Below are 10809 nucleotides of genomic sequence, written 5' to 3' on the forward strand. Positions count from 1 at the left end.
GAGCTGCTGTTTGCTCTGAGCAGCTTCACACAAAGACTCTGCATCAGATAGAGGATTGAGTTCTGCACGGGTCAAATTTTAATCCTGCTTCAGCAACGAATGATTGAAAAAAAGATAAAAAACCAAAGGTGAACGTCGGTGTCAAGTTCAAACAAGAGACAAGAAAGATTAGGATATAAAAAATGGGTCTAAATCTTTACTGAAATCTGAATAAAACATTACAAAGACAAATAAAGATTCTTAACTCTGGATCCAGGAAGTGAAGCCGATGCTTCTGAAGCGTCTGAAACCTGTCTTCTGTGTAGTGACCAGCAGGGGGCGACTCCACTGGTAGTTTCTATAGAAGTGTCTAGAAAGTGACTCTTCTTCTCACTCATCGAGCTCTCAGTTAGACTCCACCCCCTGCCCCTCCGTATATGCTCATTTCTTGTTTCAAAAACCCAAGATGGCGCTGAACACGCTGTGAAGCTGAGGCCTCAGATCAGCAGCTCACTGACCACCAGGGGGCGTCACTGGGGTTTCACGAACTGTACGTTTACTTCAGGGTGAAACTGGACGGACTGGGACGGACTCTGATTCTCACCATCACATCCTCACAGCTTTCATCTTGATATTGTTGTTTGATGACGCTTATTTTGTTACTTTTAGTTTGTCATCACTTCATGTTAACTTCTGTTTGGTAACTTTGTAACTTTACTAACTTGGTAACTTTACTAACTTTGTAACTTGGTAACTTGGTAACTTGGTAACTTTGTAACTTTGTAACTTTGTACCTTGGTAACGTGTCGAAGGGTTTGACTGCTGATAAAACAACGACGCTAGTTTCAGTAATGTTACGACAAGTTTTTAAAACACACAAAAATCAGAGAGGTGGAGCTTTTTAGTTTTGTCCACGTCTCCCCTGTTCACATGAAGGAGGCAGGGCTTATTACCGATACTGCAGAGGGCCACCAGGGGGCGATGGAGACACTTTGGCTTCACTTTTGCCAGTTCGACCGAACCTGATCCCAGTCAACATCAGTAAAGTTCGGGAAACAGCGAGAAACCAGACTCTTTATTTTTCCTTCAAACACAGAAATCCCGATCTATCGTCCACCTACAGGTCGAACTCTGTCATGACAACGGTGCGTTTTTAACACGTGTGTAATTGACGTGTAATTGACGTGTTCATAGCGAAGTGACGGAGCCTTTAAGGTGAAATCTAAGGAGGTTTAAAAGGTTCATTTCCACACCAGGATAAATGAGACCTTATTGGTTTAATTCCATGAGGGTTAGTTAGCACACAGCTGACAGTAATTCAATTAGAACGTTTGCATTTCCCCCCCGTTCATTTACAGTCTGCAGCACACACACACACACACACACACACACACACACACACACACACACACACTGTAACCTTGGTATATATAAATGTGCAGCTTTACAGCGGTGTCACTTTCATTTACATAGCAGCATGTTGTTAAGGTCCTGCTTTGACATTCAATTAAAACGTTTACATTTCTGCTTAATTAATTCAGCGGAAGAAAAGACGAATGGACGGGAGCTGTGACAGGAGGCCGATAACGTGTGTGTGTCTGTGTGTGTGTGTGTGTGTGTGTGTGTGTGAGTGTGTGTGTGTGTGTGAGTGTGTGTGTGTGTTTGTGTTAAGGTCACGCAGGCTGACTATTATAATTCATCTCCATAGACGTGTATTCATCTGGGACCTTTATTCTCTTTTTCAGCTTTATTTCCTGCAGCTGAGCTCAGGCAGGTTTTTGTTTTTTTTAAGTTCAAGTGTTGAAATGAAAACATCTGTAATATTTGACTGTGACTTATTAATCTTTATTTAATGTTTAAAACCCGACGCTGATGATTGATTATTGCTGCATCTGGAAAAATGTTCGTTAATCAAAACTTTGAATCTTCGGATCTGCAGGATCACTTTTTACGTTTTAATTGAAGAACAGAAGTTTAATATTTTATATATAAATGTATCACATCTTACTTTATGATTCATGTTAATATTGTGATTTTAGTTTTTTAGAGATGAACAGAACTGTAGCTTCATCCTGTCCTCTCTTCTTTCCTCCTCCCTCTTTTCCTCCTCTCCTCCTCTCTCACCTCCTCTCTTCTCTTCTCTCTCTTCCTTTTCTCTTCTCTCCTTTCCCCTCTCCTTTCTTTCAGCATCTCCTCTTTCTTCCTCTCTCCTCTCTTCTCTCTCCTCCTCTCTCTCTTCCTCCTCTCGTTTTTCTTCCTCTCCTCCTCTCTCTCTCTTCCTCCTCCCTCTTCCTCTCTCCTCTCCGTTCCTCTCTCCTCCTCTCTCTTCCTCCTCTCTCTCTTTTCTCTCCTCCTCTCTCTCTTCCTCCTCTCTCTCTTTTCTCTCCTCCTCTCTCCTCCTCCTCCCTATCCAGTGTCTTCTCCTCCTCTCTCTCTTCCTCCTCTCTCTCTCCTCCTCTCTCCTCCTTCTTCAAACCTAATGTCTTCTCCTCCTCTTCCTCTCCTCTTCCTCTCCTCCTCTCTCCTCCTTCTTCCTCTCACCTCCTCTCTTCTCTTCTCTCTCTTCCTTTTCTCTTCTCTCCTTTCCCCTCTCCTTTCTTTCATCATCTCCTCTTTCCTCCTCTCTCCTCTCTTCTCTCTCCTCCTCTCTCTCTTCCTCCTCTCGTTTTTCTTCCTCTCCTCCTCTATCTCTCTTCCTCCTCCCTCTTCCTCTCTCCTCTCCGTTCCTCTCTCCTCCTCTCTCTTCCTCCTCTCTCTCTTTTCTCTCCTCCTCTCTCTCTTCCTCCTCTCTCTCTTTTCTCTCCTCCTCCCTATCCAGTGTCTTCTCCTCCTCTCTCTCTTCTCCTTCCAACCTAATGTCTTCTCCTCCTTTTCCTCTCCTCCTCCCTCTCTCCTTTCCTCTCTCCTCCTCTCTCCTTTCCTCTCTCCTCCTCTCTCCTCCTTCTTCCTCTCTCTCTTTTCTCCCCTCCTCTCTCTCTTCCTCCTCTCTCCTCCTCCTTCCTATCCAGTGTCTTCTCCTCTCTCTCTTGCTCTCTCCTCCTCTCTCCTCTCTTTTCTCGCCTCCTCTCTCTCTTCCTCTCTCCTCCTTCTTCCTCTCTCTTCCTCTCTCTCTCCTTTCCTCTCTCTCTTCCTCCTCTCTCTCTTTTCTCTCCTCCTCTCTCTCTCCTCCTCTCTCCTCCTCTTCCTCTCCTCCTCTCTCCTCCTTCTTCCTCTCTCCTCCTCTCTCCTCCTCTCTCTCTCCTTTCCTCTCTCTCTCCTTCCCTCTCTCTTCTCTCTCTTCCTCCTCTCTCTCTCTCCTCCTCTCTCCTCCTCTTCCTCTCCTCCTCCCTCTCTCCTTTCCTTCCTCTCTCTTCCTCTCTCTCTCCTCCTCTCTCCTCCTCCTTCCTATCCAGTGTCCTCTCCTCGTCTTCCTCTCCTCCTCAGTGGGCGGAGCTCTGACACAGCGCCGGCCCTCCGCAGGGGGAGTGGTCTGGTGATGTATCCGCGTTAGGAGCTCTGTTTCCCGGGTCGCCTCTGAGCGGAGCCTCGCTGTGATTCCTCCCGGTCCCGGTGGAGCCTCCAGCGGAGCCTCGCTGTGATTCCTCCCGGTCCCGGTGGAGCCTCCAGCGGACAGCTGCTGTGTGTCTCCCCGGTGGAAGATGGAGCTGCTCCCGGTTCTCCTCCTGCTGTCGGCCGCCTGTCTGCAGCCCGGCTCCGGTGCAGCGTCACGGTCAGGACCCAAAGTCACCGAGAAGGTTGGTGAGGAGAAACATCTGATGATTGATGGAAACTGCGTCTGTTCCTCCTCTTCCTCTTCCTCCTCCTCTTCCTCCTTCTCCTCCTGCTCCTGCTCCTCCTCCTCTTCCTCTTCCTCTTCCTCTTCCTCCTCCTCTTCCTCCTTCTCCTCCTGCTCCTGCTCCTGCTCCTGCTCCTCCTCCTCTTCCTCTTCCTCTTCCTCTTCCTCTTCTTCTTCCTCTTCCTCCTCCTCCTCCTACTCCTGCTCTTCTTCCTCCTCCTCTTCCTCCTCCTCTTCTTCCTCCTCCTCTTCCTCCTCTTCCTCCTCCTCTTCCTCTTCCTCTTCCTCGGAGCCTGGATAGTAACGGCACGTGCACGCTCCCGCAGCAACAAACAGTGACGACATGTCCGGAAAACAGATTTCTCTAAAATACGTCACACACACACAAATACACACACAGACACACACACATTCAGCTGTACACACTGACACACACACAAGTGATCAGAAACGAGCCCCCATCACTGAGTATCAGTACTTTACTGTGTGTGTGTGTGTGTGTGTGTGTGTGTGTGTGTGTGTGTGTGTGTGTGTGTGTGTGTGTGTGTGTGTGTGTGTGTGTGTGTGTGTGTGTCTGTCCAGGTGTTCTTTGACGTCACAGTGTCGGGTCACGAGGTGGGGCGGATCGTCATCGGGCTGTTTGGAGAGGTCGTCCCTCTCACTGTCAATAACTTTGTTGCCCTGGCAACCGGAGAGGTAAGAAGATCTCCGCTTTACTTCCTGTTTCTCATATTTATCATAATTTATACAATCGCATAAAACTTTCTTTCAGATTTTCCCCCCAGACTTTTATTTTATGAAGCTAATGCAAAATTTTGTAAACTTTTAAGTTCAGCACCAAGTTATGTTGTATTGTATTTATCGGTGCAGTGGTTTATGCCGTACTGACTGAAAAGTGTGTGTGTGTGTGTATGTGTGCGTGTGTGTGTGTGTGCGTGCGTGTGTGTGTGTGTGTGTGTGTGTGTCTGTGTGTGTGTGTGTGTGCGTGTGTGTGTGTGTGTCCAGAAAGGTTACGGCTACAAAGGGACAAAGTTCCACAGAGTCATTAAAGACTTCATGATCCAGGGAGGAGACTTCACCGCTGGAGACGGAACCGGAGGTAAGAGCGGGTCGCCCACCATCTCCACACATGAAGAACCTGCTGCAGGTTCGATTCCACACCTTACGTGTTACTGCCATCATCACCTCAGGACCTTCTCAGTAGAATCTGAGGTTCTACAAGTTCTTTACAAGGTTCTAGAGGAGATTTGAATATCTTTACTGAGGTCTGTCCTGCAGGAGCTTTCTAGTGGATCTTTCTAAGAAGCTAAACATGCTAATCCACGAAGAACAGCTGATGGTTGTTTGTCGGTTATCATGAAAATCATCGACTCCAAAAATATAAAAAAAAAAAAAAAAAAGTCCATCTCATAATGGCACCACAGTCAGAAAACCACCAATGTGCCAACATTTTTTAAAATATTTTGCCTGGTATTTTCTGGTGGAAAAACCTCATTCACAAGGCATTACAATGATGTACAAAAACCTCCAACTTATCATTGCCGTCAAGCACATTCAGACCAAAATAACACAATTATCTCCACATGCAGCAACAAGTCCAGTTTCCCAAATGACAAAATTGGAAATTTCTCATTACCTCCAAAAATGAGTGTTCCCCCAAAAATACTAATATAAGTGTTTTCTGATCTGTCTGGTTTCAGAACATTCAGTTTGAGACTCATTAATGGAAACACATCAGAGGATATATTTTTTCCTTATCTCATCACTCACATCATGCCATTCAAAAAAAAGAAAATCATCGAGTCCAAACTTTCACATCGTCCGTAGAACATGAGTCAATAAACTCATCTGACCCCTTGAGAACTTTGGTTAATATCCAGTCACTGGTTTGTTCTGCTGCTTGCGTCCAGGTCACAGCATCTATGGGACGACCTTTACTGATGAGAACTTCAAACTGAAACACTTAGGAGCTGGATGGGTGAGTGCACACACACACACACACACACACACACACACGCACACACACACGCACACACCTCTATTGTTATATTTGTATGTTCAACTTTAAACTGGTGACACAAACTCTTCATGAAGGACAAACTGTTTTGAACCAGAAAAACGTTTCTACACTTTGATCAGAGGATCAGCTGAAACAAACACAACCTGTCATAACTGTAACATGATGCATGAGTCAGTGGGTGTTTGTGTGTGTTTGTGTGTATTCTGTGTGTGTGTGTGTGTGTGTGTCTGTGTGTGTGTGTGTGTGTATTGTGTGTGGACCAGGTGAGTATGGCGAACGCCGGGCCGGACACCAACGGCTCTCAGTTCTTCATCCTGGCTTCCAAGGCTCTGTGGCTGGACGGGAAGCACGTGGTCTTCGGGCGGGTCCTGGACGGGATGGTGAGTCCAACACTCTTCATGCAGCGCTGCGTGTGTCACATGGTTCAAACCTCTGAAGGCTCCGCCTCCGGTCAGCTGACTTCCTGTATGGATTCAGAGGCTCCACCCATCCAGGAAGTAGTCCTCACCAGGGCATCATTTAAACCTATTTACAGCAGCTGAGAAGGTCGTTGATGTCGTTGTTATGGAACAAATCATGGAGGTCGAGGACATGAGTTTAAACACACGTTAGATTTTGTCACGTCACACGTTTTCAGCTCGATTCAGCTCCTCAGCTTCCACACTGTACTTTATTTATCTATTTATTTTGAATGTTCAGTTAATGACAAGAATCAATCAAATCAACCAGCGTCGGATCGGCTGAAATCTACAAGAAATGTTTGGTGAAATTTATGTCGAGGTTAAAAGAGAATGAAAGAAAGATTCTGTTGAAACTGAGACGTTACGGAACATCACCAGATCATCTTCAGTTCTTTCTCCTGCCTCTGTCCTCCTCCTCCTCCTCCTCCTCCTCCTCCTCCTCCTCCTCCTCCTCCTCCTCCTCCTCCTCCTCCTCCTCCTCCTCCTCCTCCTCCTCCTCAGGCCGTGGTTCACACCATCGAGCTGCAGGACACCAACGACAGGAACCTGCCGTACACCGAGTGCGTGATCGTGAACAGCGGGAGGATCCCGGTCCAGGAGCCCTTCGTGGTGGAGGTGGAGGGCTGGTGACACCACGGGAGGAATCAGAAAACTCACATTTTCACTTCATTACTTTAGCATAAAAACAGCTAATAGGTCCTGGTGGTGGTTTATATAGTTTGGTACCAGAACCGTACGCTAACAGAGTTTTTCATACTTGAAGGAAAACACTGTTATGAATATTATATGACATCATTTCTGCTGATCCTCCTGAATCTTCCTCACTGGATCTTTAAAACAGGAAACGTCTGACACTCACAGCTACAGACGACTTTCAGCTGGTATCAACCGTTAGCATGTGACATGTCACAAAGACTAAATGTAACATGCTAAACGTTAGCGTGTGTTTCATAACAGGAAACTGACTGAAGAGCATGTTTTCAAATGTTTGGTGCTGTGAATCGAATATGACGATTATCATGAACTTTGCACTTACACAATAACTGTAGCTCTTCATTCATCTCTTATTGCCAAATAGTTTCTCATTTGCCAAATTTCCTCACATTTTCTATGCATTGAATATTTAAATATCATTAATAATAAACATATGCAAACAAAAAGAAACAAGCAAACTCTGTAGCAGGTGTCAAACCTCATTCTGTCACTTCATTATTTAGGATTTTCTTTCACGTTTGGATTTTTCTTCCTGATGAATTATGCACCGTATCATGTTTGGAAAAAAATCTACAGCACAAATTGCACAGCAAGAAAAATATTATAAAAGTGTGGAAACGAAGATAAATATTGTCTGATACTGTTTCTGTTTGATTTAAATAATGAATCTTAATGTTTGACCATGTGACTGCGTCAGTTAATTCCTCAGAGTTGTTTTTAATGTCGTCTCTGTTCTTTCAGTTCAAAGTGTTTGAACTAATCTTCCTCACGCCACTGTAGCTAATGCAGCATTAATAACCAAACATATCCAAAGTTATGTTTCATTATTCATATTAACAAGAGAAGAGAAGAGTGTGAACAGCTGTGTTTTCTACAATAAACAACAAATATGATCTGATATTTCAGAGTCTGTCTTCATTGTGCACCAGTTATTTAAAGGTTCAGTTTGTAGGATTTAGTGACATCTAGTGGTGAAGTGTCATATTGCAGCTGAGCAGACAGCCGATAGATCCTTTCACCTTCCAGTCTTCCAGGGATCGAACCACCGAGCTTCAGGTCTCTGAACAACTCGCTTCACCTCCTGAGTCTCATCACGTCCCCCCCCCCCCCGGGGAAGGATCTGAGGGAAACAGGACGTCTAGTGAGGTAAGATCGACGACATGATGAGGACACAGCGTCTCCATCGCCCCCTGGTGGCTGGCTGCAGTGATGGTCATAAACACTCCTCCTCCATGTTAGCAGACGGGACGTGGACCAAACATCTAAGTCGATGTTAGATGTTTGTCAAAGACGTTTCTGTCTTTTCAGGTCGTTCTTCATCAGTTTGGTTTGAATCAGTTCTTTGATGATATGAAAACAGGCTGAGACGTCCTGATTGACAGGTGACACTGACTCCTGATTGGCAGCTCGTGTACGACTCCACCCCTGGCTGTGATGTCATCATCAGCACAAGATGGCAGCGTTGGTATCCAAGATATTTTGGCTTGATTTCTGGACAGTGTGAGGAAGAGGAGACGCATCGTCCATCTTTAGTTTCAGGTCTATGTTTGGACAATGAAACAATGGAAGAGATGGACTGGGTCAGATTTTGTTTAGGCGTGTGGAGGCGTGTGGTGGCGTGTGGTGGCGTGTGGAGGCGTGTGGTGGCGTGTGGTGGCGTGTGGTGGCGTGTGGTGGCGTGTGGTGGCGTGTGGAGGCGTGTGGAGGCGTGTGGTGGCGTGTGGTGGCGTGTGGAGGCGTGTGGTGGCGTGTGGAGGCGTGTGGTGGCGTGTGGTGGCGTGTGGAGGCGTGTGGTGGCGTGTGGAGGCGTGTGGTGGCGTGTGGAGGCGTGTGGAAGCCTGTGGAAGCGTGTGGAAGCGTGTGGAGGCGTGTGGTGGCGTGTAGAGGCGTGTGGAAGCCTGTGGAAGCGTGTGGAGGCGTGTGGAGGCGTGTGGTGGCGTGTGGAAGCGTGTGGAGGCGTGTGGAGGCGTGTGGAGGCGTGTGGTGGCGTGTGGAGGCGTGTGGTGGCGTGTGGAGGCGTGTGGTGGCGTGTGGAGGCGTGTGGTGGCGTGTGGTGGCGTGTGGAGGCGTGTGGTGGCGTGTGGTGGCGTGTGGTGGCGTGTGGTGGCGTGTGGTGGCGTGTGGAAGCGTGTGGAGGCGTGTGGAGGCGTGTGGTGGCGTGTGGAGGCGTGTGGTGGCGTGTGGTGGCGTGTGGAGGCGTGTGGTGGCGTGTGGTGGCGTGTGGAGGCGTGTGGTGGCGTGTGGTGGCGTGTGGTGGCGTGTGGTGGCGTGTGGTGGCGTGTGGAGGCGTGTGGTGGCGTGTGGTGGCGTGTGGTGGCGTGTGGTGGCGTGTGGTGGCGTGTGGAGGCGTGTGGAGGCGTGTGGTGGCGTGTGGTGGCGTGTGGAGGCGTGTGGTGGCGTGTGGAGGCGTGTGGTGGCGTGTGGTGGCGTGTGGAGGCGTGTGGTGGCGTGTGGAGGCGTGTGGTGGCGTGTGGAGGCGTGTGGAAGCCTGTGGAAGCGTGTGGAAGCGTGTGGAGGCGTGTGGTGGCGTGTAGAGGCGTGTGGAAGCCTGTGGAAGCGTGTGGAGGCGTGTGGAGGCGTGTGGTGGCGTGTGGAAGCGTGTGGAGGCGTGTGGAGGCGTGTGGAGGCGTGTGGTGGCGTGTGGAGGCGTGTGGTGGCGTGTGGAGGCGTGTGGTGGCGTGTGGAGGCGTGTGGTGGCGTGTGGTGGCGTGTGGAGGCGTGTGGTGGCGTGTGGTGGCGTGTGGTGGCGTGTGGTGGCGTGTGGTGGCGTGTGGAAGCGTGTGGAGGCGTGTGGAGGCGTGTGGTGGCGTGTGGAGGCGTGTGGTGGCGTGTGGTGGCGTGTGGAGGCGTGTGGTGGCGTGTGGTGGCGTGTGGAGGCGTGTGGTGGCGTGTGGTGGCGTGTGTTGGCGTGTGGTGGCGTGTGGAGGCGTGTGGTGGCGTGTGGAAGCGTGTGGAGGCGTGTGGTGGCGTGTGGAGGCGTGTGGTGGCGTGTGGAAGCGTGTGGAGGCGTGTGGAGGCGTGTGGTGGCGTGTGGAGGCGTGTGGTGGCGTGTGGTGGCGTGTGGTGGCGTGTTTAGGCGTGTGGAGGCGTGTGGTGGCGTGTGGAGGCGTTTAGTGGCGTGTGGAGACGTGTGGTGGCGTGTGGAGGCGTGTGGAGGCGTGTGGTGGCGTGTGGTGGCGTGTGGAGGCGTGTGGTGGCGTGTGGTGGCGTGTGTGGGCGTGTGGTGGCGTTTGGTGGCGTGTGGAGGCGTGTGGTGGCGTCTGGAGGCGTGTGGTGGCGTGTGGAGGCGTGTGGTGGCGTGTGGTGGCGTGTGGTGGCGTGTGGAGGCGTTTGGTGGCGTGTGGTGGCGTGTGGAGGCGTGTGGAGGCGTGTGGAGGCGTGTGGAGGCGTGTGGAGGCGTGTGGTGGCGTGTGGAGGCCTGTGGTGGCGTGTGGAGGCGTGTGGTGGCGTGTGGTGGCGTGTGGAGGCGTGTGGTGGCGTGTGGTGGCGTGTGGAGGCGTGTGGTGGCGTGTGGTGGCGTGTGGAGGCGTGTGGTGGCGTGTGGTGGCGTGTGGAGGCGTGTGGTGGCGTGTGGTGGCGTGTGGAGGCGTGTGGTGGCGTGTGGTGGCGTGTGGTGGCGTGTGGAGGCGTGTGGAGGCGTGTGGAGGCGTGTGGTGGCGTGTGGAGGCGTGTGGTGGCGTGTGGTGGCGTGTGGAGGCGTGTGGTGGCGTGTGGTGGCGTGTGGTGGCGTGTGGTGGCGTGGGGTGGCGTGTGGTGGCGTTTGGTGGCGTGTGGAGGCGTGTGGTGGCGTGTGGAGGCGTGTGGTGGCGTGTGGAGGCGTGTGGTGGCGTGTGGTGGCGTGTGGAGGCGTGTGGAAGCGT

At 50.4% G+C, this 10809-nt stretch overlaps 1 protein-coding gene across 1 annotated transcript; it reads left to right on the forward strand.

Moving 5' to 3' along the window:
• Nucleotides 1-3508: 3508 nt before the first annotated feature.
• Nucleotides 3509-7818, forward strand: ppic (peptidylprolyl isomerase C). Its single transcript, XM_061071635.1, has 6 exons — nucleotides 3509-3713; nucleotides 4337-4450; nucleotides 4760-4853; nucleotides 5665-5732; nucleotides 6038-6154; nucleotides 6737-7818. Exons 1-6 carry the CDS (start codon nucleotides 3618-3620, stop codon nucleotides 6863-6865), a joined length of 618 nt encoding a protein of 205 aa, XP_060927618.1. The 5' UTR covers nucleotides 3509-3617; the 3' UTR covers nucleotides 6866-7818.
• Nucleotides 7819-10809: the final 2991 nt, after the last annotated feature.

Source organism: Limanda limanda, chromosome 5 (genome assembly GCF_963576545.1).
Source record: "Limanda limanda chromosome 5, fLimLim1.1, whole genome shotgun sequence".
In the NCBI taxonomy this organism is placed as follows: Eukaryota; Metazoa; Chordata; class Actinopteri; order Pleuronectiformes; family Pleuronectidae; genus Limanda; species Limanda limanda.

Excerpts from the sequence above, each read along its gene's own strand:
- ppic (XM_061071635.1), top strand. The coding sequence starts at position 3,618 with ATGGAGCTGCTCCCGGTTCTCCTCCTGCTGTCGGCCGCCTGTCTGCAG. Across the intron at positions 3,714-4,336 it reads GACCCAAAGTCACCGAGAAG|GTGTTCTTTGACGTCACAGT; the intron begins GTTGGTGAGGAG and ends GTGTCTGTCCAG. Across the intron at positions 6,155-6,736 it reads GGCGGGTCCTGGACGGGATG|GCCGTGGTTCACACCATCGA; the intron begins GTGAGTCCAACA and ends CCTCCTCCTCAG.